The following is a 27,066-nucleotide window of genomic DNA, read 5'->3' on the forward strand; positions in this document are numbered from 1 at the left end:
CTGTCTTTCTTCGTGCCCCCTTTCTGTCCTTTATCCACACAACTTATTTCATTTTTATTTATTTTATTCATTTTTTTTGGCATGGTCTGTCGTGGTGTGTACTTTGTCAAATGGCTCTGTGAGCTGCAGCAGTAGGCTGGCCAGTGTTTGTATTCAGAGAGGGAGAGTGGGACAGGCAGAGATATAGAGTGGGCTATTTTAGTGGAGTCAGCAGCCAGGCGTCCCCTCGCTGCTCTGGTCGCCACCCAACGCCCGCAACAACTGTGCATTCCACAGGCGCAGGAGAGAGAGAGAGACGGACAGAGAGAGAGACAGAGAGAAACAGAGAGAGAGAGAGAGACTGAGAGAGAGAGGGCGCGAGAGAGGTCTGAACACTGAACAGACGCAGTGTTCTTTTTCACGTGTGGCCTGCCTGGCACGGACGTCTCTCTCACTCTTTCTCTTGCTCTCACTCTCTCTCTTTCTCTCTCTCTTTCTTTCTCTCTCGCTCTTTCTCTCTCTCTATTGCTCTCTTTCTCTTTCTCTTTCTCTCTGTGTCGGTGTGTGTGTGTGTGTGTACTGCTGTGCTGGGGCAGGGCAGAGTCGAGGAGAGGAGAAGGAGTGCCCACTGCAGCTGGCACTGAAGCCATTAGTCGTGTGCGTGCCCATTAGCCATGCTTTGCAGCTATTAGAGTCAGAGTCCGGGTGAAGAGAGCATTAGCACGACCACAGCGCATCAACACATAAAAACGCACCAAACACGACACAGTGGCCAGAATACATTACCTTATACACGACACAGAAAAACAGCACAGTTGTCCCCATTAGGAGTTACATCAGGTTCGCCCCCAACCATGCCTGTTGACTCCTGTTCTCGCCCTTCGGTGTTCCTGTTGTTCGCGTCAGGACTCTCATGCCAAGCGAGTCTAAAAGCCCACGAGCTCTCTGCATATTTGAGGCTTTGTTTACAGCAGTTATAAGAGACACGACAGCATTCACTCAGACATGCAAGTCAATGCATTCATGCCTAAAGCTTAACCAAGCTTTAAATGTTTCAAGCTTTGTTTACTGAAGTTTTTTTTGAAGAGAACCCTACATTCAGAAAGGCTTCACCCGCAAAACGCATTCAAGACCGCTGAGCTGAGATGAGCTGTGCGGAGTGCGTGCGCTTGTTGACTTGCCGGCTCCTTCGGCGTAAATCCATTAGCCAGGCCGTGGATGAGTCTCAGTCATGATGCGGCGAGGGAGGGAGGGAGGGTGTGACATGTCGGGGTCATAAGTGTAACTCCAGACCAGCTTGTCACGGGTGTAAACAACACAAACACATACCAGCAGTCACCAGACACGGGCCCGTGGCAGAGAGGGCCTGCTACTGACCTCCTGACCATAGCTGATTGGGGTCCATAAGAGTCCAGCTGAGATTCACCAGACACAAGTATTTTCTGCTTTTGTGTGGTCAAATTAGAGATCACAAATCAGCTTAAAATCCCAAAGGGCCTGAAAAGAGTAATTGAGAGAGAATGGAACTGTTACGAATGAAAAACACTGAACTGAAAACAATCGTTAAGATTGCATAAGCTCTCAAATATGTGCACACAAATGCAGTTGAAATGCATGGTTCATTACATGGCTTGACCTTTTATGGCTGTGTCTCAAGAGACTCAACATGGACTACTTGGCGGTTCTTCATCGTATTGTCTAATTCTCTTTCCTGCTTCCTTCTCCGCTCTTTTCCTGTGTGTCCAGGTCCAAGAAGTTCATCGACTTCATCGAGGGCTGCCTGGTCAAGACGTACCCCAGCCGGCCCTCCACCGAGCAGCTGCTCAAGCACTCCTTCATCCGGGACCAGCCCACCGAGCGGCAGGTGCGCATCCAGCTCAAGGACCACATCGACCGCACCCGCAAGAAGCGCGGCGAGAAAGGTGAGTCCCGGCGGCCATTTGCCTGAGGTCGGAGCCATCGAGGTCTATAGATACGACGCCCAAGCAGTGTCTGTTTGTCCCTTTGGCTAGGGAGTGGCTACGTAGCTGGTTGTGTGTGCGGGTAGGTGGGGTCGTTGAACTTGATATACTTGTTATGCACTCAGTGAACCGTATCTATGTATTTGGTATCATTGATGACTTTCTATACGAATCTTTTGGTATTTAAATGTTTATAGAAAATATGCATTTCTTTTAGTGCCTAACAAGTTTTTATTGACTCCTTTACTCTTTTCTTTTTCTGTTTCTGTTTCTATCTTTACGTCTCTCTCTTTCTCGTTCTCTCTGTCTCTGTCTCTCTCTCTCTCTCTCTCTCTCTCTCTCTCTCTCTCTCTCTCTCTGTCTCACGCCATCCCACAGAGGAGACTGAGTATGAATACAGTGGCAGTGATGACGACGATGAGAACCGCGGGGACGACCGAGAGTCCAGGTAACCAGAACTGAAACAGGCTTGACTGAAGGCTCACGTGCTCTTCATCATACTCTTTTTTTTTCCGAGGCCTCTTCTTCCTCATCATTGCATAATGTCAGCGTCTCTGTACCAGTGAGCTAATGAGGAGAGAGAGGTGTCGTCTGAGCGCGGCTGGCATTACTGCTGCTGCTGCTGCTGCTGCTCCTACAGGTCGGACCACCCCCCATGGGCACGGGACCTGCTGTGACAGACCTGCGCCAACATCTCCGGGCTTGTTCCCTTTCGCCTCCAATCGTTTCTCACGATGTCTATCTTCTCTTTCTCTTTCTCTCTCTCTCTCTCTTTCTCTCTGTCTCTCTCTTTTTGTTTTGGTCCTTTTGATCTCTTCAATCTCTTTCTTTTTGCGTCATTCTTAACTTGAACTCCGTTTCCTGTCACTCCTCGTCTTCATTATGTCCCCTTTGCTCTTTGATTTCTTGCGCCGACTCGTTATTTCCTCTTCCTTGTTTTTCTTCTGTCTTGTGTCGGATGCTTATATTGTTATCTTGCTCCTTTATGAATTCCTCTGTGTATTGTGTATCATTCATTAATGTCTCTATCCACCCTCTTTTTATCCAACCCCCCCCCCCCCCCCCCGTGTCTGCGGTATGCGTGTGTGTGTGTGTGTGTCTCTCTCAGCTCCATCCTGAATGTCCCGGGCGAGTCGACGTTGCGGCGGGACTTCCTGCGTCTGCAGCAGGAGAACAAGGAGCGCTCGGAGGCCCTGAAGCGGCAGCAGGCCCAGCTGGCCGCGCAGCGCCGCGACCCCGAGGAGCACAAGCGCCAGCTGCTGCACGACCGCCAGAAACGCATCGAGGAGCAGAAGGAGCAGAGACGCCGCCTGGAGGAGGTAGGGCACCCAGACCCCCCCCCTCACCCCCCAACACCGCCACTGTCTCCGCCACCGCTGCTGCTGCTGCTGCTGCCATGGAAACCATCACAACAACATCAGCAACAGCGGCAGTGATGGCAGAAGTGGTAGCCAAGCCAGTGTCAGTGTCATAGACACTGTTGCCCTCAATGGCGTGACCTTATTTATCATGTCCACCTCTCCGCCAGTCACTGACTAGCACTGCAGCTGTCCAAAAAGACCCCCAATGACCTCAGTGAACGTTACATGAACATTAAAGGCATGTGGGTTAAATAATAATAAAAAAGACTAAAGGACTAAATTAAATTAACATAATAATAGCAATAACAATAGACGTATACAAACCCTGGTCTGTATGAATCAAGCATCCCACACAACACCATACTGTATGCTCCATACTGTATGTGTTTGTAATAATAATTTTCTGTTGTCATTTTAAAGAAGCATTTTATTACTTCAACATATGAATATTCTAGTTTATTTTGTGCCTGATTCTTCCTGTTTTTGTTCAAGAACCAAAACATGCTAGCAACTGCTATGAAATGCTTGGTCATTACATATCAGATCAAACAACCATAAAACATTGCTGAGATATACCTTTTCAGTTATGGATAGACACAATGGCAGTATTATGTATACCGCTTTTTAAAATATTCCTCTCCTCTCAACAAGACCAAATCTTTTGCTGGATATTTTCCCACTGGGATGATATCATGCATAGATCTCCAATATCACCTTGGAATTCTGTCCTATCCACCAATGACATTCTTTTGATTGAAACAGTCTGCAGTAAGAAAAATGCATAAATATGCCTAAATGCATATTTTTTCTTCTCAGTTTTTGTGTTGAATTGATATGGAATATCTTGCAAGCACGATATAAACAATATGCATATTTTTATTTTCCAAACTTGCAGTAGACGGCACCTAAAAATGCACATCATAAAAAGCCACAATCGTGGTTATCCAGAATAAGTGGCAAACCTAAACATCCACTTTGGCTGTATTGACTATGCTTGTGATCCATATAAATGACTGACACTACCCTTATGCAGTCGCATTCCGCCCACCATGTTTAAAAATACCTGCCACTGTCGCATATCTATATACTCCCATGCTAGAGAGTGCCGTTGTGTAGGTACTGTGCCTGCTTCCGTGGCCATTGATCTCCGCGCACTTCTGATTGTGTGGTATTCTGCTTAACAAGAGCTCCTTTGGAAGTAAACAAAGGCGAGGAAAGAGTCTTGAGGTTGATGACGCAGCTAAAAGAAAAGTCGGACTCCAGTCCGCTACCGACTTCAGAACACTTTGGTCCCCGCTGCTGCTGCAGCCAGCGAGCAGAGGCTTGGCAGCAGAGCTCTTCACCATGAGCTGTGGTTTCTGTTCTAATTAAGTTTGCCAGTGTTGTGTAGCTGCGTTTCTTTTAAGATGAAAGGCTTTCTTGGCAAATCAGTCATTCTTTCAGCCTATTGCTGTCAATAAATGGTGCGCCCAGATAAGAATTGATTGTGTATGTCATTAAAGAAGAGGAGGGTAGGCTTGAGTGGAGGGGGGGAGATGGAGAGAGCATTTGTCTGTTCCCCGGGAGATGGTCGGGCATTGATTGGCGACAACAAAAGCGGATTCACACGTCCGTAATGTAATAAGCATCATTAGCTAGTTATATTTATCTCTGGCTATTGTGCGACACGAGAAGAGAGAAAAGAAGAGCCTCTCAAAGGATAGTTGTCGGCGTCTGTTTGGTGGCGTCTTTTCAAAGGCGGTGTTCATACTTGTTCACCCAGCGCTAATGAAACGGATCACATCGGGAAGGGGTCGGTACCACACGTGCCAACATTACCACCGCACAAGAATATGGTCAAACGCACCATTGACACCCTCACAGGCAGGAAGCAGGGCTTGGCGTGCTGCAGTCCTCTCTGAGCAATATGGATTTCATCTAGTGGATGGGCCCTGGATCCACAGGGGAGACAGGGGAACATTTGTGCAACTGCTCAGGCTCAAGTCGAGAGCGGGGATGTTAGGGCTGTTTGAATGGTGGAACGGCATGCAGAGTTGAATAATGCAAATACAAATCTTAATGTTTGTGTGAATTGCTAAAAGAGGGAGGCAGGAAAAAAGTAGCAGTGTTGCAGTCCAGTGAGTCACAATTTCCATCAAATGCCTTTACTCTTTCCTCTCTCCCTCTCTCTCCCTCACTTTCTCTCTCTCTCTCTCTCTCTCTCTCTCTCCTCTCTCCTCTTTCTCCACTCTTGAGAATGTAAGATGGTTTTAGCAGCAGCAGGGCATGTATTTGTTCAGCCAAGAAGGTACAAGTGACTCACATCCCGGTGTTTTCTCTCTCTCGCTCTCTCTCTTTGCCCCTTCTTTCCTCTCCTCTCCACCTCTCCACCTAACACTCTCTCTCTCTCTCTCTTTCTGTCTCCCTCTCTCCCTCTCTCTCTCCCTCTCTCTCTCTCTGTCTCTCTCGTGTGCGTGCACGCGCGCTCTCTTAGCAACAGAGAAAAGAGCGAGAGATGGTGCGACAGCAGGAGAAGGGCCCCCACCGCCGGCTGGATGACATGCGGAGGGAGGAGGACCGGAGGATGGCCGAGCGAGAGCAGGTAACCAATCGGCTTTGCCGCTGCGCTGCAGTCGGCCAATCGGGGCGCGCCAGAGGCGTGGCCTTTCCGCACAGCCTCTTTCGAGCTCCACTGTGAAACCTCTCTGGCCCTGGAATGTCTGACGGGGGTTGCTATGGAAGCAGGTTTTCACGATGCAGCAGTGAATGCGCGCAACCCGTGTGTGTGTGTGTGTGTGTGTGTGTGTGTGTCTGTGTGTGTGTGTGTGTCTGTGTGTCTGTGTGTCTGTGTGTCTGTGTGTCTGTGTGTCTGTGTGTGTGTGTGTGTGTGTGTTCGAGAGGTAGCTGGTGTGACAGCGTTGTTCGCAGAGCTCTGCGGGTGAGCCCGAGTTTCGCGCTCTGCCGCTGCGCTCTCCCGTCCCCGGGATTCGGAGTGACAGAAACATTCCACACTAATCAGTATGAATTACGGGAAAGCTCCTCGGACTGAGCCCTCTCTCTCCCACAGCACCTGCTTCCCAGGCCGGGCAGGGACATTCAACACCACCCACCCATCCGCCTGCCCGCCCGCCGTTTAGCTTTCTCCATACGGCCCAGGCGCCGTGTCAGCAGTTCAGCGGTGGAGAAACTATACAAACATTGCAGGAATGTAAGAAATGTGTTGGCCCGTTATCAAGAGCAGCAGCACAAGAGAATAATGCCAGTGTCAGTGTTGCTAAGAGACTTTGCATTAAGTCATTCCACACTAGCTGGCTCGCTCAACCAACCAGGAGACCAGCATACCCCCCCCCTCTCAGTGTAGCCTGTTTAACCTGGCAATGTTCCTATCTCTCCTGCTCTCCTCTCTCTCTCTCTTTCTCTCTGGCTTCCTGTCTTTTTTTCTCTTCTCTCCTCATGCTACTTTCCACTGTCTCTCTCTCACACTGTCTTCCTGTCTTTTTTTCCCTTGTTGCCTAATACTACTTTCCACTGTATTTCTTTCTCTCTCTTTCACTTTCTCTCTCTCTCTCTCTCTTCAGGAGTTCATAAGGCATAAGTTAGAGGAGGAACAGCGACAGTTAGAAATACTCCAGCAGCAGTTGCTTCAGGAGCAGGCCTTGCTCATGGTAAACTCCTCTGTGTTTCCTACTTCCTGTTCTCTCCATCTCTCGTTTTTCCCCCCTCTTCCCTGTTTTTCCCCCCTCTTCCCTGTCCTTCCTCTGGCATCCGGAAGTTTAAGTGTGGTGGCAGATATGATAAACTCATATGCTGTCTTTACCTCTTAACGTGATAAACAGAACAGGAACAGGGCTTCTAGAATGTTCTGTTTTTTCTTTAATGGATTTTATCGAGTGTTCTGTTACGGAACACTTCAGAACATTGTCCCGTTGTCACGCTAGAGGCAAGCGCCTGCATGTCCCTTTCTGTGAGTGTGTGTTTTTATTATGTGAAACGTTAGATGCATGTGTGTGCCTATGCATACAAGCCCAAAAAAGATCAAACAAACATACCTCAGAAACATACTCCCACTAACACCAGTCTACAAATGCTCCCATGATGACCTGAACTGTTTGCCCTCAGCATGCACCCCCACCCCCCACTCCACCCCGAACTCCCCACTCCACCCCGAACCCTCCACACACAGTCTCGTCATGTGCAGACAGTGATCCCCATATTTCCCTGATCACGTTGACCTGCGCCAGTCTGATCGTACGTTCTCCTCTGACCTCTGACCCCCGGTGTGCGTGCGCACGTGCGTCTGCGTCCGCAGGAGTACAAGCGCAAGCAGCTGGAGGAGCAGCGGCAGTCGGAGCGTCTGCAGCGGCAGCTGCAGCAGGAGCACGCCTACCTGGTGTCCCTGCAGCAGCAGCAGCAGCAGCAGCAGCAGCAGGACAAGAAGCCCCAGCTCTACCACTACAGCAAGAACCTGGAGGCCAACAACAAGCCGGCGTGGGCCCGCGAAGTGAGTGGGAGAGCGGGGGAGGGGGGGGGGGGGGGCGCCTACGTGCCAACACGTACACCAGCGGGGGAGGGGAGAGGGAGAGGGAGAGGGAGAGGGAGAGGGAGCCAAAAGGGAGAGAGTACAGTGTGTGCTGAATCTGTTTTGGAGCTGTTCCTGGGTTTTTTTTTTTTTTTTTCTCAGTCAACTTCTTATGTGCTTTTCTTTTATTTCTTAAAATAAAATGGTGTGGTGTGTCTGAATATGTCCCCCACTATCTTATTGTGTCTTTAATCACCACCACTACCCCCACCCACACCACTCCCCCCACCCCTACCCATCCTGTCTCCTGGTTCACAGGTGGAGGAGCGGAGCAAGCTAAACAGACAGGGCTCGCCCAAAATCTGCACCACTGTGTCCGACACCAACATCCAGTCACGCTCCGACTCCATCAACCAATCAGGGGCGGCGCAGGCTGCCCAGACCCCACCCATGCAGCGTCCGGTCGAACCACAGGGTGGACAGGGCAAGGTTTGTGCTTATTTTATACCCCCCCCCCCCCCTTTCTTTTTTTTTCTCTGATGCTGACCATATGGAGGACAATATGTGTTTGGAAAGATGGGTTGGGACTGTCAGAGACCAGGTTGTGTCTTTAAATATGGTGAGATGAGCCGCAAATAAATGAACCATGAAACTACGAATCATTGCGCAGTATTTACAGTTCACTTGCCATTTTCATGCACATAAAGCTGATTATGTAATAGTTAACATGCCACCGAGTGGAAGTGCCTTGTTAGACTTGGCTTCTTGCTATTTCTTTTACTAACATTCCTGCCTTAGATGCCTAGATCTAAATCTGTCTCTAAAGTGCTTCTCCTCTCCTCTCCTCTTCTCTTCTCTCCTCCCCCCTCTTCTCTTCTCTTCCTTGGTGTTTTCTGTCTCTGCCCTTTTCCTCCTGCATGTTTCGACTTCCTCTGGTGTGTGGGGAAATGCTATCCTCTTCCTCCCCTGCTTGCGACGCGCGGATCCTCTGCTGGTGGCCTTGACTGCGACTCCAATCCTGTGCTCGTGCCTCTACAAATCAAATCAAATCAATCAAAACCTGGAACGTAAACTATACGATCAACGATCAATACAAACCCTCAACTCGTCTTTTTTTTTTTTTACTCTTGATGATTTTTTTCCCCCCACCAAAACGTTTCCCTATTTCCTCCAATCAAAATCGATAACATCCTCTCCTCTGAAATTTGCTCAACTCTGCCTTCCCTGTAAATCACTTGGTGACCCCCACCTCAACCCCCACCCCTTCTCGCCTTGGTGATTTGCTCCACCTCACTCCAATCAACTCCACCCTCTCCGCCGCCAACCCCCCCCACCCCCCCCTTACCTTTCCCGCCGGCAGTTCCAGATGGCTCACCTGGTGCCGCTGAAGCCGTACGCGGCGCCCGTGCCTCGCTCGCAGTCCCTGTGCGACCAGCCCACTAAGACCATGTCCGCCTTCCCCACGCAGGAGCCCTCCCCCACCCCCACCCCCCGCCCGCTCCACCCCCGCGAGCTCGTGCGCCAGAACTCCGACCCCACCTCCGAGAGCCAAGCCCCGCAGCCGCGGCCAATGAGGGAGGACCGCGGGCCGTGGATCCGCCTCCCTGAGGCCGAGCAGCCACCCAAAGTGAGCGCAAAAACAGGAAGCTGACGCTGATTAGGAGGATGATGATGATGATGATGATGATGATGATGATGACTGTGACGGTGGTGGGGCTAAAATAAGAAGCAGTTTCTCCACTTGTGAGAAGGAAAAACCTTCCCATCCTAAAATGCCAAACATGCACCTAACATGCCCAAAACATACAGTAGCTATACATTTGGCCATGTTAAAGTAAATGTACAGGCAGAACAGGAGCTAACAGACCACTCTGTTAAGGGCAGTTATGTAGGGATGATGTTCTGGTTTTTGGCCATGTTCAACTGAATATTCATAAGCATCAGCCAGACAGTCCTCCTAATTACTAACTAATGACTAACACACATTTACTTACTGTCATTGCTGCTGCATTCGTGCAAATGAATTAGAGAGCAAGCGTACACTGACACATCATTTAATTTAGAAGCAAACAGGTGGTACTACATGGTGCTTAAATTAATCTATTAAAATAAATAGGGGGGGATTTTGAAGACATTCATATATGTACGCATGTTTGGTTGCTTAAGTGCTGTAAAACAAGCTATCAACAACAGACTCTGCAGGAACCCGTTGCAGAACAACAAGTAAGTCCACTGTGACTCAAAAACACAAAAACAGACTTCACAGACAGACAGTCTTCACCATTTGCCTCTGGTCATTGAAGAGAATATGTAAGACTTATTCAAGACAGTGTATGTTCCACTCACTAAGACCATCTGTTTGGTCCTCCTCTCTCTCTGTCTCTCTCTCTCTTTCTCTCTCTCTCTCTCTCTCTTTCTCTCTTTCTCTCTCTCTTTCTCTCTCCTGGTATTCCTTCCTCCGTCCGTCTCAGATCCCCCAGCGGACTACCTCGATCGCCACGGCGCTGAACACCAACCTCTCCTCCGGGATCAGACACCCAGTCCGCGCCAGGTGAGCTACAATTAAAGACAGGACACACACACACACACACACATACACACACACAGGCATAGACATAATTATAACTTATGTCAGCTAGGTCATCTGAACGTATAGTTTATGAGATTGATATTTATTGCGTGTGTCGTGTGTAATGGCTGAGGTAATTGCTTGTCGAGATTATTGATTGTTGCCATGACGCGGCGCTGAGCTAATTGGGCTCTCTGTTTTGGACAGCAATCCCGACCTGAGCCGCAATGACCGCTGGGAGAGGGGCGACAGCATGAGCGTGGTGTCCAACCTGCCCCAGACAGGCTCCCTGGAGAGACACCACATTCTGGGTCAGTGTGTGGGAACATGCTCGTGTGTGTGTGTTGGTGTGTGTGTGTGCGCGTGTCCAGATTAGGCAATTGGGCAGCTGTGGTGTGTGTGTTTATGTGTGTGTACTGTATGTATGTGTGTGTGTGTGTGTTTATGAGATTTGTTTCCCGCCCCCCCCCTCCATGGTCTCCTCCAGGCTCCTCCAAAATGGATTCGTCTCCCATCCTGCACCATGACGGGCGGCACAAGCCAGGGGAGTCGCGCACCTCCTCGCGTCCCAGTCGCCCAGCGGTAGGTCTGCACGCCTCTCTCCACCCGCACAGTCCCATACTACGCCACGCCGTGCAACGCCACGCCACTTAACGCCACACGCTTCCTTTCCTCTCAGGCTTTAGACGGCACACAACATGTGGCTGTTCAGTATAGTGATTCAGTTTGCCCATTCTTTTTTCTTTAAATGATAGTAACTATTTAAAAATAAATAAATAGATAAATAAACTATCGCCTGTATATTCTTGCTTTTATTTTTAAGATGAATATAGGCCTCAAAAGTGCTCAGTACATTAGGTGTTTGCTGATACTGTCATTTTTAACACTGACAGTATTTAACGATATGTATATCTTATTTGTATTACGTATCATTTTTACTGCCACTGTGCTAGATTTGTTAGAGAGATGGTCTGTGGTTTTCTAAGGTCCCTCTGCTGTAGTCTATGGATGCTCCTCCTCCTTTTATGATGTCCTCAGACACTCCTATGTTTCTAGTGAATACTGTCCACTGTAGTCTCTGCATACTAGTTGCCTGTAGAACTCTTCATCCTTTTCAGACACTCTTTCACACCATCTTTCCTGAGCACTTTATAGACACTGTGCACTAACCTCCTGTCTCTTTCCCTCCCTCTCTTTCTTTCTCTTTTTTTCCTTTTTGGGAATCCTGTCGGTTGCTCACCTCCCTCTGTGTCCTGACCTTCACCTTCACTGACCCCCCACCCCCACCCCCACCCCCGACTCCTCTTGATCACTCCTTTCTACCCCCCTGCTCTACCAAACTGTCCATCTATGATGCCCAGAGTTATAAGCGAGCTATAGGAGAGGTCAGTAACCGATGGCCGGTGTATGTGTGTCCCCAAGCACCAGAGCGTGTGTGTGTGTGTGTGTGTGTGTGTGTGTGTGTGTGTGTGTATGACTGCATCTGTATGCCAGGTGCAGGTGTGTACATGTGTGTCCAAGTGCCGGAGCTTGTGTGTGTGTGTGTGTGTTTGTGTGTGTGACAGCGTGACCGCGTCTGCATGCCAGGTGCTTTGGTGTTTGAAACTGGCTTGTGGATCATCTCGTCCGTACCGTGACCCCCAAATGACGAATGCAATGCTAATCAGATTATACTGTTTAAATCCCCTCGCTTGGTGTAGACTGCATGTCCGTCAGAACGTGTCCAATGTCTACTCGTCTGTCATGTAATTTTGGGAGCTTTAAATATTTTTTGTCCTTGTAATATCTCATTGATTCACTGCTCTTACTGGGTTTGTATTTTGTGTGTGTGTGTGTGTGTGCGCGGTGTGTGTTATCAGGACCACGGGCTCTACACTAATAAGGAGCGGGCCGAAGAGCAGCCCAGACCTCCGGTGAAGGCCAACGACTACTCCTCTTCCTCGGAAAGTAGCGAGAGCAGCGAGGAGAGCGAGAGCGGAGAAGGACCGGAGGAGGAGGAGAGCCCGACTGACCGGTGAGAGAGAAAGAGAGAGAGAGAGAGAGAGAAATTAAGTGAGAGAGACAGAAAAATAAAGAGAGGTAGATACTGAAACCCAAAACTCAATAGCTAGAGACAGACAAATGTACCCTGAGTGAGCCCTCATACTGGGCGTCCATTCCCAGGTACCAGCATTCTCTGAGATTAAGTGCACTTGAGAGAGGGAAAGTACACAAGATGAAGCTGCAGGATATTGTGGTGTGAGGGTAGAGATGAGTTCAAGGTTGTCAAATGGTCTTAGATAGAAGAGAGAACTAGAGCACAGTGTTTATCCATCCAATCATCCAGACATACACACACACACACATATATATATATACAGTGAGGAGAAAATGTATTTGATACTATGCTAAAGTTGCCTAAAAAGAGGATTATAAAATCATAATTTGACAATTGATCTTATTGCCTTAATTAAAAAAATGAGTAAAAATAAAACAGCTAAGGACACCAATTTTCTTTGTGATTGAAGAACGTATCGTAAATAAATAAATGTTCTTCCTAAATGCTAGGGGGAAGGAAGTATTTGACCCCCTATGTAACCCTATGGGAATTTAGCACATAGGGTTAACATAGGGGCAGGCAGTTTTTTATTTTTAAAGGCCAGCTATTTCATGGATCCAGGATATTATGCATCTTGATAAAGTTCCCTTGGCCGTTGGAATTAAAATAGCCCCACATCATCACATACCCTTCACCATATCTAGAGATTGGCATGGTGCTTTTTCCAGTAGGCCTATTAGCCTGTTTGATGCTCACTGAGCTCAATGCAAATCAAACAGGCTAATAGGCCTATTGGAAAAAGGACCATGCCAATCTCTAGCTATGGTGAAGGGTATGTGATGATGTGGGGCTATTTTAATTCCAAAGGCCAAAGGAACTTTATCAGGATGCATGATATCCTGGATCCATGAAATAGCTGGCCTTTAAAAATAAAAATCTGCCTGACCCTATGTTAACCCTATGTGCTAAATTCCCATAGGGTTACATAGGGGGTCGAATACTTCCTTCCCTTAGCATTTAAGGAAAACATTTATTTATTTACGATACATTCTTCAATCACAAAGAAAATTGGTGTCCTTGGCGGTTTTATTTTTACTCATTTTTTGAATTAAGGCATTAAGATCAATTGTCAAATGATGATTTTATATTCCTGTTTTAGCATGGTATCAAATACATATGCTCCTCACTGTATATATATATATATATATATATACATATACAGTATATGCTGTACATACTGGAACTGGATCTGTGTAAACCCCCGCCATCCCATTCATGTGCTGTCTGTTTGTGCAGTCCACGGGATGCAGACACCGACTCTGTGAACACGATGGTGGTCCATGAGGAAGAGGAAGGAGAGGTGAGAGAGGAAGAGCGAGCTGGAGGGTACGGGGACCAGACAATGCTGGTGCAACGAGTAAGTGTGTGTGTGTGTGTGTGTGTGTGTGTGTGGGGCACGGTGTATTTATTTGTGTATTGCAGCTATATCAGCCTGGGTCCGAGTGTGTCAACTTGGATTGATACTTGGTCTTGGTCAGCACTTTGGTTCTGGTTCCGCTGGACCAAAGCAGGTGGCAAGAGCACATGCTGACCACATGTTTGTCCTGCTCTCCGTCAGACTCCAGAGAAGCGTAGCCATAATGGCTACACCAACCTGCCTGACGTGGTGCAGCCCTCCCACTCCCCCACTGACTCCACCTCCTCGCCAGGGAAAGACTCTGCCTATGATGTGAGTCCATGCTGCTTCTCCAACAGCCTAGCTGAGCTAGCTTCATCAGCTGGTCTGTTAGTCCATCCTGCTTCTAAACCAGCCGAGCTGAGCTAGCTTTTTCAGCTGGTCTGTTAGTCCACCCTGCTTCTTCATCAGTCTAGCTGAGCTAGCGCTTTGTCAGCTAGTCCGTAGTCCACGCTGCTTCTCTGCCAGCCTAGCTGAGGTAGCTTTATCAGCTGGTCTTTGTTGTGCTGCTTCTCCACTAGCCTAGCTGAGGTAGCTTTATCAGCTGGTCTTTGTTGTGCTGCTTCTCCACTAGCCTAGCTGAGGTAGTTTTATCAACTGTTCTGTTGGTCCATGCTGCATCTCCACTAGCCTAGCTGAGCTGGTCTATTAGTTCATGCTGCTTCTCCACCAACCTAGCTGAGCTAGCTTTATCAGGGGAGCGTACTTACGTTCCCCGGGTCCCATGTTCCCTGGGTCCTATGTTCCCCAGTTTGTATGGGACTGGGGAACATAGAACCCTTTTCTTGGTCAATTTTAAAAAGGGTCTTATGTTCCCCACTTTTCTCAAAAAGGGTCTTATGTGCCCCGGTATGTATTGTGACCGGGGAACATAGGACACTTTTGGGTAAAATCGGTGAACATAGGACCAGGGGAACATAGGGATGACCCCCTTTTATCAGCTAGTGCATAGGCTGTGCTGCTTCTCTACTAGCCAAGCTGAGTTATCTTTATCAGCTGTTCTGTTGGTCCATGCTGCATCTCCACTAGCCTGGCTGAGCTAGCTTTTATCAGCTGGTCTATTAGCTCATGTTGCTTCTCCACTAGCCTAGCCAAGCTAGCTTTATCAGCTGATGTGTTATAGTCTGCTACTGTCAGTCAGAGATGCAGAAGTCCAACCATGTATTGTTACTGTGCACGTATGGTGTAATGATTTCACTACCTGTAATTGGCTCATCTATCTGGTTCAGAAGCCGTCCACATTAGAATCAGCTGGTGTAGTGAAGGGTTGGAGTAAATGTGTGGCAGGACTTATACTTTCTGAAGCCGGACTTTTACATTTCTGCTGTCAGTAGTCTAAGGAGGATCTGTAATGGTTGCATTGGTTTCTCTCTGGAACATTCTGTTGTAATTCTGTGACAAATGGCTGTCAATTTAAGGTAAATAACGAAATAATGAAGGTATACCAAGACCAAGCATTTTTACTGCCTTGTCTATAGTACTGTGTAAGTAATCTATTCTCAAACCAGTGCATTCCTCCTTGACAAGGCGGATTACTACCTATGATGACGACAAATTAGTTTTACAACTGTCTGCATTCTTTTATTGTAGTATCAGTCACGTGGTCTGGTAAAGGCGTCTGGCAAGTCCTCCTTCACTACTTTTGTGGATCTGGGAATGTACCATCCACAAGGTGGGACAGGGGAGTCCATTCCAGGAAGTGAGTACAGCACATTAGTGCAGATGGTGCATAAAATAAAGGGCTCTTATTGCATATTTGTGGTTTTGTGGTAGTCTCAACATTTGAAATCCCTCTTGTCTTTCCTGATGATTAGAGACAGACAGAACAGTCTGTTTGTTTGTTTGTTATTTTGTGTTTGTAAATCATGACCACTCCTTCCCTGTACTCTCAGCACTGGGGCCGCGGTTTGAGCAGCTGAAGGCTGAAGTGCGCAAGGGCTCCATGGTGAACGTGAACCCCACCAATACCCGCCCTCACAGCGACACGCCCGAGATCCGCAAGTACAAGAAGCGTTTCAACTCTGAGATCCTGTGCGCTGCTCTGTGGGGTGAGTCTGCACCACTCAGCGTGTGTGTGTGCGCATGAGTCCGCAGTGCGCACTGTATGGTTGCACATTTAATGTTTTATAATACAGTATACATTGTGTATAACTGGCTGTGTGTGTGTGTGTGTGTGTGTGTGTGTGTGTGTGTGTGTGTGTGTGTGTGTGTGTGTGTGTGTGTGTGTGTGTGTGTGTGTGTGTGTGTGTGTGTGTGTGTGTGTGTGTGTGTGTGTATTTTGGGTGTGCTCTAGGTGTGAACCTACTGGTCGGCACAGAGAATGGACTGAAGCTGTTGGACCGCAGCGGTCAGGGCAAAGTCTACCCCCTCATCAACTCGCGCAGATTCCAGCAGATGGACGTCCTGGAGGGACTCAACCTGCTCATCACTATATCAGGTCCTCCTCACACACTGGCTGTGTGTGTGTGTCTCTGTGTGATACACACAAACACACACAGAGACACACACACACACACACACACACACACATGCTCACACTCAGACACGCATACACACGCACATAATTGCACGCATGCTCACACTACAGTGTCACACACACACACACACACACACACACACTGTTGTTCTCTCTCGCATCTGCTCCTAACTGTACCATGTGTTAACCATACTCACCAACAGGATGGACAATTTGCAAGCGTATGTTATTTTCATCTTGAGTTACACAGTTCAACTAACTCAGCATAATTGCTCACACAAGTTTCTGCTCGGAAACTCTTCACCCACGCGCTCACTACACACATTCTCTCATGCTGAATTTTGTTTTATTTTTCTTAATTGTCTTTCCTCACACATTTTATAATGGCAATTTTGTAATGTGGTTCCTGAAATTAAGAAAATTGCATCATCATATACTTGCATGTGGACTTTTAACTGTTAATGTCTTTGTCCTCTTATTTTGACAATGAATGTGCCACATTTGCTTGATTTTATAGACAATTTCTATGCAATTTCTAACAAAGAACGATTAAGGTGCTACTGTGAAAAAGCTTGGTCTTGGTTATTAAAGCCTGGGTATCAGGATAGGTCTGCCCAGTCACAATCTGGAACCAGCAGTGGCATATTCATGGGTTTCATCAGGTCCCTTTCCACAGGTGTATTAATCAAGCACCATGCAGTCTGCATTGATAATCAAGGTGCTTGATTGTATACACCTGTGGAAAGGGACCTGATAAAACCCATGAATAGGCACCAGTCGTGATATTTCCTCTCCCAGCTCAGCTCAAGAGATTAACATGGTGACCTCTCACTCCCCACACAGGGAAGAAGAATAAAGTGCGCGTGTACTACCTGGCCTGGCTCCGCAATAAGATCCTGCACAACGACCCCGAGGTGGAGAAGAAACAGGGCTGGACCACTGTTGGGGAGATGGAGGGCTGCGTGCACTACAAAGTGGGTGAGTGTTGGTCTGTGGCGCAGCTGCCCCCAGAGAGGATATGAGGAAGAGGTGTGGTCAGGTGTGGTGTCACATTGGGGGCACATGTGCCACATAATGGCTGGTGTGCATCGCCCAGGTGGGTGGGTGCTACACATTGGTGGCGGTTAGGGAGGTTTCTCTTCACTGTGAAGTACTTTGTGAGTGCCTTGATAAAGCGCTTTTTAAATAGAAGTTGTCGTTGTTGTCTCCCATCCCCTTAGGAGTTGTTATGCACCATCATATGTATCTTCATACAAACACTTTGATGTATAGTTTGATTCTGCTGGATTGCTTTCTACGTGCCTTCTAGCTTTAGGAACAAATTGATAATGTCTGCAAATGAAATCAGAGAGACATACAGGTATTACATTGCAGCATATGGTGTAGAACGGTTGAATTTCTACAAAGGTTAAATAATACGTGCACAGAATTTTATTCTTGTCCCTCAACTGCTCAAATGACTGCCGTTGAATGTTGTCTTGCCAACTTGTTTGATGTTGTTTACTTCCATGTGGCCTTTGCTGCCATTACGAAGCTGGAAGGAGTGCAGGAATGTGCGAGATAAGAGCTGACACGTGCACGTGTGCTTCTGTCCACAGTGAAATACGAGAGAATCAAATTTCTGGTCATCGCTTTGAAGAATGCAGTGGAGGTGTACGCCTGGGCTCCCAAGCCTTATCACAAATTCATGGCTTTCAAGGTTGGGATGGGTTTCACCTGAGCTCTCTCTGTCTCTGATGATATTCCCTTTTGCCAGTCTGCAGTAGGCTCTGTCTGCTGTACATTAAGTCAGATCCCCCCCCCCCCCCCCTCCAACGTGTTTTCTCATTTGATTTTTTTAGTGGCAAGTTTTAACAAAGAAAGTTAACTGAACACAAGTCTTATTTCTTATTTCCTCCTCCTTTTTTTTTACTTTTCTTTGATCTGTCTCTTCCTCTGCTGCTGCTTCTGCCTCTTTATTCCTAAATATATCTCCTCTCTCTTTTTCTCTCTCTCTACCCTCCCTTCCTCTCAACCTGTCTACTATTCTCTCTCTTTCCCCCTTTCACTGTTCTGACACCCCCCTGCAGTCTTTCAGTGACCTGCCCCACAGGCCCTGTTTGGTGGATCTGACGGTGGAGGAGGGCCAGAGGCTTAAGGTCATCTACGGGTCCAGCGCTGGCTTCCACGCCATCGATGTGGACTCTGGGAACAACTACGACATCTACATCCCTGTGCATGTAAGCCCTTATTCACAGTAGCTCAAAACACTGAGTGACGTTATAGCCATGTTGGAAAATGGAGGTTGCCTTCACGGAGGTTTGCTCTGTGTGATTGATTTACTGGGGTGAAATAACAGGAATCATAACTTAAACAATGGGAATAATGGGCTACATACAATCCACACATATCAACACATTGAAAGACAGTGAACTGAGAAGTCATTTAATTTAGCAAAATAAAGATAATTAAAAAAAACATTATAATAATACCAAAACGAGTTGCATTAGAGACAAATAATGGCAACATAGAAGAACAAATGAGTGTTGGTTTAAAAAAAAAAAAAGGTTAAGATGGAGAATTTGCCAGTTAAAATAATCTTCTTCAATTGGAGACAGCGGCAAAAGCTTAGAGGAGCGAAAAAGTAAACTAGCTTTGTGTCGGCACTACTTCATTTAAAGGCCAGTCAGTTCTCATTCAGTTCAGTGTACTCTGACATTTGAAAATGTTATCATGTCCAGACAGGATTTGTCCTTATCAAATTCCTTCACTCAGCTAGTGATATCCCTCTCGACATACTGAAAGTGGGCAGGAGTAAGCAGCATGTCAGGTGCACACAGCCAGTGGCTGGATTAAATGCCTTCCGTACCTCCCTCTGGGTGGTTACTTTTTGGTGTGCTTTGTCTGATTGTGCGTAAGCAAGATTATGCAAAAATGGTTTGGAATGGGCCAAGGAAGAACATTTTAAGTTGTCACATTTTGGAGTGGATGTGAATCACTGGGTGGATCCGCTAATTCACTTTCACTTCCGCTAACCTTATGCTGCACGCCATATGTTATGTTAGTCATTCTGATAGAATCCTGGAAATTCACTGCTGCAGTGTCTCACATTTTTCTCAAAGTTTACCTACATATAATGTTTAGATCCTCAAAATCTAAACATGTTTTTTTTACAAAACCTAAAAAATATTTTTGTTAAATGCCAACATTTTCATAATGTTGTCACCTTTTTTTCACCTCTCTCTCAAAAACATCCTCATCTCGGAGGCCATGTTTCGGCATTAATATCGTGTGTTGTGGTAAGTGGTATTCGTAGCCTGCCCAGACCGTAGGATGGAAGACAAACATGTTCTCAGTATGACTGGACTATTGAAAGTTTATACTGCACTCCCATTGGTTTGATGGGATGATTTCAAAAACAACTTCCTCTTACTGTAGACCAGGTCTGGCCCACTAGTAGTACACTTTTAAGATGTAATTATGTTTACTTGTTTTCTTTTCTACAACTAAATGTGTAAACTTGTATGATGATTCCACACCATCTGTCTCCTTTTCTGGCTCGCTCAGATTCAGAGTCAGGTGACGCCCCACGCCATCGTGTTCCTGCCCAGCTCTGATGGCATGGAGATGCTGCTCTGCTACGAGGACGAGGGCGTCTACGTCAACACCTACGGCCGCATCATCAAGGACGTGGTGCTGCAGTGGGGAGAGATGCCCACCTCCGTGGGTAAGTCACTCACTCACTCAGTACCTCACTCATTCACTCACTCAGTCAGTCTCACCCGCACACTCACTCAATCACTCACTACCTCACTACCTCAGTCTCACAAGCACACTCACTCACTTACTCACTCAGTCTCACAAGCACACTCACTCACTTACTCACTCTCACACACTACCTCACTCACTCAGTCTCACAAACTCACTCAGTCTCACACATACTTACTCACTCACTCAGTCTCACACATACTTACTCACTCACTCACTGTCACAAACTGCACACACGGAAACAAACACACAAACACAAACTGCACGCACAGACTAGAAACACTCACATATACACACATGCAAACAAATGTATACACAAAGGGTGTCCAGGTTAATTTGTGCGATTTCCTCCATCTTTTTTCTCGCAGCGCACATCTGCTCCAACCAGATCATGGGCTGGGGCGAGAAGGCCATCGAGATCCGTGCGGTGGAGACGGGCCATCTCGACGGCGTCTTCATGCACAAGAGAGCCCAGAGGCTCAAGTTCCTGTGCGAGAGAAACGACAAGGTGAGTCAAGGTCAAAGTCAAAGTCAACTTTATTATCCCAACGAGGGAAATTCAGGTGGTCAAGGTGCAGAGCTACACACACCTACGGCACACACAGAGCTGCTCCACCCAGGCCTGATAGAGTTCAGGCGTGGTGCCTGAATTCAGGCTTGAGATCGGCCATATACGATGTCTAGAAGGGCCATTCTCTATAGTGTCTTTGAATGTACAGTATGTGATCATTTCCGGCACAGATAATTTCCTGTCTATCAGCCCTGGTTCCACCTTAGGACCCATATACATTCACTCTCTCATACAGCCAAATGAACCCTTCCACTTCCACCCTTTTTTTAATTATTATTCTTTAATTACATTATGTACTTTTTCAACTTTTTCTTTTTTTTACTATTGCCATTGTATGCTTTACTATTACTCTTTGCCTTTGTTTATGTAAAGCACACTGAATGACCCATGAATGAAGTGCGCTATGCTAATAGACTTGACTTTACTTCCACTTCCACACCACATTCAAATTCATATGTTCATGTTCGTGTGCATAATAATGTACATTCACATGCATTCAGTATATCCACCATTACAATGACTGATATCTGTTGGATATACTGTATTATCCACAATATATCCATTACCATTGCTAATAAAAAATAATAACACCTTTTATTTATAATGCACTTTACATCAGTGATCTCAAAGTGCTCGTCATGTGCTAATCTCATCATTACTGATATCTGCTGGATATATCTACAATATATCCGTTACAATGACCGATGTCTGTTGGATATATCCACAATATATCCGTTACGATGACCGATGTCTGCTGGATATTTGAGTGACGCGTGTGCTCCTGTGCACTCTCTCCAGGTGTTCTTCGCCTCGGTGCGCTCTGGGGGCAGTAGCCAGGTGTACTTCATGACTCTGAACAGGAACTGCATCATGAACTGGTGAACAGCGAGGAGCTCACACTGCCATTCCACTCTGCTGTTTGTGGTTGTTGTCGTCGTCGAGGTTCTCTTCTACTCCCTACAACAAGCCCTCTCTTTTCATACGCCTGTACACACTCGACACAATGTTTAAACGATGTTGCTTGCATATAGCTCGGAAAACCGATGGGTGCAGCTATTGCCATGTTACCGAGACACATGTGGACACACTTCAATGCTGTTATCAGTATCCCCACAGATCTAAGATTCACACACACACACACACACACTCACACATAGACACACTTAAAGCCACATGCATGCACCTCGGGTGCTGGTACGTAGGGTCGGAGGTCTATTCTGAAATCCTCACCATTGTGAGATTCCCTGGTGTTGCCTCTGGGTGTATTAGTGTGTGTGTGTGTAGTTTTTTTTTTTTTCCCCTTCTTTTCCTCCTCTGTCTCGCTCATGGTGCACTCCAGAAGCTCACAGTAGACACGAATCCAGAACAGACTCCAGATGTCCTCTGTACTGTACATAGCCCCGTATTAACACACCACATCAGTCCTTAAACAACATTCCTTCCTGTCCTCCTGATCAACAGAAATTATGATAAACTGTACAGAAATCAATTTTGAAAATATGTTAAGAGAGATTTTGTTTTTGCAGGGGAGCCAAAAATCAACACGCAGTCTGTCATTATTATCATTTAACCAGAGCTAGCATATTAGAGACTGGCAGGCCTGTCTACTGTATTAAGCTTCCTGTTGGGGTGACGCCTTTGCAGAGCTCTTTGCCTGAAATGTACTGCAACAGCGCACTCTGGTGTTTAGGAGTGGCATTGCAACGCCTGTAATTTTACCATTCATCACTTTGTAGTCTTGTAGAGCAGGTTTTCATGCAGGCAAAAAAAAAACTAAAAAATCATAGTGGTTGACTTTTCATTTTTCAAAATAGGGGTTTGGGGGGGCTTTTAAGAACGCTGACTTCGCCTGTTGGCCTCTAATTGAAAAACACTTTTGCAGTGGTGGTGGTGGTACCCCGATAATCGCGGCGGTACCTGCTCGGGGATGACTCTTTGCGTCGGACACTTTGTGGGGCCGGTAGTAAACACACACACACCTTACGGGCGGCTGAACTCAAGCTGAACGCGGAGCGCCGCTGCGCCCCCAGACTACTGCTCGACCTCTGCTTCTTGCTTCTCACTTCTCACCCTGCTGTGCGTTAAGAAACCTACGAATCTAAAAGAATCTGTCTGTCCAAGTAACGGAAAACATGTACTCCTACATAGGAGGCAGTCAATCCATTTTCTGTTTTTTTTTCTTCTTTTTTTTTTAATGGCAGTCTTTTTTTCTCTCCTCTCAATGTCCTCTAAGTTCCTCTATATCTACAGCGATTTGATATTCTCCGTACTGTATCCGTACTTGATATTATTCCTGCTTTTATTCTCTACTGTTTTATTGCTGTTCTATTGCAATATGTGCCGTTCTAGTGCCGTTCTCGTTTGAAGTTCTATAGAGGGGACCTCTTCAGTTTTTACAGTGGGAGAAAGGCTTTTTGGGGAGGGCGGGAGCGGAGGGTATTTCTCAGAGGATTCGGAATAGTATAGTGTGACTTTTGAGAGATAGAGATCATTCTCTCTATTGAGCTTGAAGGATATGTGAAATACCGGTCAGATCGTCGGTCATTCTATGGCCTATATTAATAACAGATATAACTCCAGAGCAACTCTTTGGTTGGCCCTTTCTGTCTTGATGTAATTATTTGCGGCTTGTAACAGAGATGTCAGGTTGTGTTTAGTGTGTGTGTGTGTGTGTGTGTGTGTGTGTGTGTGTGTGTGTGTGTGTGTGTGTGTGTGTGTGTGTGTTTTACCCATGTGTATGTTTGTGTGATAGAGCAACTGGAAAGAGTTTATGAACTAACCGTTCTAAGCAATAGCATCACGAGCCTTCAGCCACTGATGCAGCAGTTGTGTTGTGTGCTTGTCATCCACACACACCCCACCCCCCCCCACACACACTCATGTTCCCCTCCATGTGTTCAGTGCTCTGCCTTTCTAAGCACACAGTGAGAGGGTCAAGTGTGATTTCTACTCATTTCAAAGCTATTCAACAAAATGATTAGGAAAAGAGAATATGAATTAGAATTTACATCACTTCATATAAATATATGTATATATATATACACTGAAGCACTTGAATATCTTAATAACTGAAAGAAATGAAGATTATATTCAAATGTTATCAAGCACTTTGATCTTCCCTAATATGTAGGCTTTTATTTTCCATTTTGTTTCCGAGTCTAAAATTGTATAAATGTCCCTGTATACCAGAAGACCAATGCTTGTGTCTTCCTCCAACTGAAGGACGCATTACAATTTGCCCAAATGTTTTGGTCCAGCATTAAGCTTAAATCTCAGTATCCCAACGTTTGGAATAATTACATATCATTAAATTCTTATAACCAGATGATAGATGATAGATAGCATTGAATAGCAAAATGCTACCCTGATTGATAGCCATCAGTTTATTGTGTGTGTGAATGGCTTTACAGCACACTTCAATACATTTCAATCCTGGACCTAAAACAAGCATGGCACAATAATATGCCACTGCCAACAGAACACAGTCAAATATTGGACCAATGGGCAGAAAAAAACTCATTAGAAATACAATCAGTCTTTTGCTTATGAAGCCAAACTGCCATGTTTACCACTATTGCTGTGCCTTGGGATGGGATAGGTGGTCTGTAAACGTGCGATTGTGTTTGTGTGTAATTGGAAGGAAAGGTGAGACTGACAGACAGAGGGAGGGAGGGAGGGAGGGAGGGAGGGAGAGGTGTCTTTGAGTCAGTGCAGAAGCTGATCACCTCTCCTCAGGGATGTAAGCCAAGGAACATCAGGGCCTACAGATTAAAGACCAAATCAAAATGGCAGCCCCTCCTCCTGGTTCATAAAGAAAGGTGTCTTGTGCCAACAAAGTGCACTTAATCTACCCAAAGCCAGAACAGACCCTTGATTTCCACCTTTAAAACCGATTCAAAACATAAAGCCATGACTTTGGAATGATTCTTTTAGTCAAGCAACAGGCATCTATTCCCTGGCGTGTGTCACCTCAACCGGGCATGTTGCTGTGCTTTCTCACGCCATTTAGCCAGGAGGGAAAGCTGTGAGGCAGACATGGACAGCAGGCTAGAGATGGAGAGACGTGCGTGGCGGACTGTGGGCTGTTTCCTAGCGGGCACCAGTATCCCACAACTCTGTGCTATTTGTAATTACATCGTGCCTGTGGACAGAATGCTCCAACTTTCATGCTTGCCGTTCACCTGTGCAAGTTGGTTGCCATGGAGAGGGACCTAGCTCCCTGCATCGCCATGCTGATCTGGCTGAATATTTTTTTATTTTTTTTTTAGTTTTGTTTTTGTCTTGTCTCGTCGTTCCCGTATCCTGGCCAGCTGAGAGATCCACCGCCATACTCCTCCACTCTCTGATAACTAGACTTGCGAAAATGAGCGAGAGACCTAGTAAGAAAAGCCATCACTTTTTTCAACATTGCTGCAGATTGCTTGGAAGTATTAGTGTGGAGATGCTGGTGGCGAAAGGCTGTATTAGGGTTCATCTGTGTTCCGTGAACTATTAAGAAACACTTGGAAAGCTTTTAGAGAGGCCTAAGAGATGATTTTGCTATAATGGGGAGGGGTCAGGGAGAAAAATTAATATATACAGTAAGCTCTATAAGGATGAGGATATTTTTATTACATAGATATGTAAATTATATTGAAAGAATTTAACGAATGTACCTCCACTGAAGAGATTTCTGTGTAACATATTTTTACCGATATATTAGCAATCTAAGCACAATACATTTCTGATTCAATAGGATACTGTAGCTGTACGTGTGGCTATATACACAGTATAACTTTTTGAGCATTAGAATGAGTTCCCTTCTCTTTTTTCTCTTTCCTTTTGTTTTTGTGTAAAAAAAAAAAAAACTTTTTAGAAGAATGTGTGTGGGTGTGACCGTAGTTTGGGGCAGGTGTAAGAGCTTTTTCTGATCAAGGTGCATCATGCCCAGCCCTCTCTTTCTCTCTCTCAGGAGAGGTGAGCAGGGGGGAGGGAAGGACCAGTCTCGTGTTGGGCATGATGGTGTTCTTGACAAGTAAATAGTCACCTTTTCTTCACTGAAAGGTGTTTTGAATCAGTAAAAATACATTTCTTCGTTACACTTTTTTTACTTAACATTTTTTGCCCTGACGAATGAAATTCGTATCTCAAGCATGGCATTAATTGCCAGAAACCTTAGCAATGTGTTAATTGTTATTACAAACACGTGTAATTAATAAATTCATTTCAAAGCCATTTTGGTTTGCACTCACAGTTTCACATTCACTGCAACAATTTCACAGGTCGGTTTATATTATGTGAAGTAATCATTACCACATTGCAATAAAAATGTTGACTTGGTCAAGCTCGAAACACTGCTTTCATTTCAGAGCAATATTGTCTAAATTGTATGCCTTGATGAACTCTTATGGGCTCCAATGTTTGTGTGTACTTGTGTTGGTGTGACAGGATCCAATGTAAAGGGTAATTGTGGCCTTTTGTGGCGTCTCGAATCCACTACTTTCATCATCCAGATGAGTACACATGCTAAATTTTGGTCTTTGTGTCCCCCCCCCCCCCCCCCCTCTCCAAACTAACTGATCTTGTAAAATGAACAAAAAAACAGTGGTGGATCTCACTAATAATACACTTACAGTATATTTGCAGAAATACAAAAACCTCTGTGGTGGAATTGGATGTTTAGTAGCAGGCTCAGAATGCCATTAATCATTACTGTCAAGGTGGTAATTTTAGTGATGCAGTGTATTTCTGCAGCTGTCTTAATCAGAAAAGGCCTTTTGACTGCTGTTTTTAGATATTGATCTATTTAATCTGCTGTAATCAGTTCTTAGCAAATGGCATTTCCTCTGACTCTATAATAAAGAAGATAAAGAAATCATTATCCTAGATGGACTTTTCTAAGTATTCACAAGGTTTGGAAGAAGTTAAACTCTGTAGAATGTTGTCATGGTAACCAGGAGAGGTTAAATCTGAAGCGTTCTAAGTTGATATCCTCTGTGATGGGTTGATAACGTTATCTTTTTATTTCATGTTTTATTTTCATTTTAATAATAAAAAAAAAAGTTTGTTTTTCTTTTTTTGGATAAGTAGATGTTTGAGCTGTATTTTAGTGTTCATGTTTTAAGGGTGGGAACTTGAGATTGTACTTCATGAACAGATGAGATTTAAAGTCTTAAAAATATTGTGTTGAATGAACTCATGAGTCTGTCATGTCTTAACACAGGACTGGTTGGTAAAATTAAAAATACTTTGATCTCAGTTCAGCCTCAGTATAATGTGTCTTTTGTTCTAGCCTATACTGCCCGACATGTGAACGCTAATGCATAATGAGTTTAGGTCCAATCTATGTTGAAGGGTTAACGTAATGTAAATATAATATAATATATTATATGTATATACTGTATATATCCAATGTAAGGGTTTTCAGCAAT

The 27,066-nt window shown here is 45.7% G+C and overlaps 1 protein-coding gene across 4 annotated transcripts in view; it reads left to right on the forward strand.

Annotated features, from left to right (window-relative positions):
- The window catches only part of mink1 (misshapen-like kinase 1), a 37,962-nt gene extending 11,069 nt beyond the window's left edge, over positions 1–26,893 (forward strand). For 3 of the 4 annotated variants that reach the window (XM_062536385.1, XM_062536386.1, XM_062536387.1), the window contains 23 exons: positions 1,726–1,901; positions 2,319–2,388; positions 3,049–3,259; positions 5,775–5,882; positions 7,590–7,781; positions 8,118–8,288; positions 9,160–9,426; positions 10,271–10,350; positions 10,576–10,679; positions 10,856–10,950; positions 11,730–11,753; positions 12,228–12,382; positions 13,703–13,823; positions 14,025–14,135; positions 15,453–15,561; positions 15,755–15,910; positions 16,156–16,299; positions 17,182–17,316; positions 17,937–18,037; positions 18,408–18,557; positions 19,885–20,044; positions 20,454–20,593; positions 21,455–26,893. In XM_062536385.1, the coding sequence (XP_062392369.1) occupies positions 1,726–1,901; positions 2,319–2,388; positions 3,049–3,259; positions 5,775–5,882; positions 7,590–7,781; positions 8,118–8,288; positions 9,160–9,426; positions 10,271–10,350; positions 10,576–10,679; positions 10,856–10,950; positions 11,730–11,753; positions 12,228–12,382; positions 13,703–13,823; positions 14,025–14,135; positions 15,453–15,561; positions 15,755–15,910; positions 16,156–16,299; positions 17,182–17,316; positions 17,937–18,037; positions 18,408–18,557; positions 19,885–20,044; positions 20,454–20,593; positions 21,455–21,538 (3,064 nt within the window). In that variant the 3' untranslated portion in view covers positions 21,539–26,893. The remainder of the gene's footprint in view (positions 1–1,725; positions 1,902–2,318; positions 2,389–3,048; positions 3,260–5,774; positions 5,883–7,589; positions 7,782–8,117; positions 8,289–9,159; positions 9,427–10,270; positions 10,351–10,575; positions 10,680–10,855; positions 10,951–11,729; positions 11,754–12,227; positions 12,383–13,702; positions 13,824–14,024; positions 14,136–15,452; positions 15,562–15,754; positions 15,911–16,155; positions 16,300–17,181; positions 17,317–17,936; positions 18,038–18,407; positions 18,558–19,884; positions 20,045–20,453; positions 20,594–21,454) is intronic. The other variant, XM_062536388.1, reaches the window with a different exon arrangement.
- The last annotated feature ends 173 nt before the right edge of the window (positions 26,894–27,066 follow it).

This window comes from Sardina pilchardus, chromosome 5 (genome assembly GCF_963854185.1).
Source record: "Sardina pilchardus chromosome 5, fSarPil1.1, whole genome shotgun sequence".
Taxonomy (NCBI): Eukaryota; Metazoa; Chordata; class Actinopteri; order Clupeiformes; family Clupeidae; genus Sardina; species Sardina pilchardus.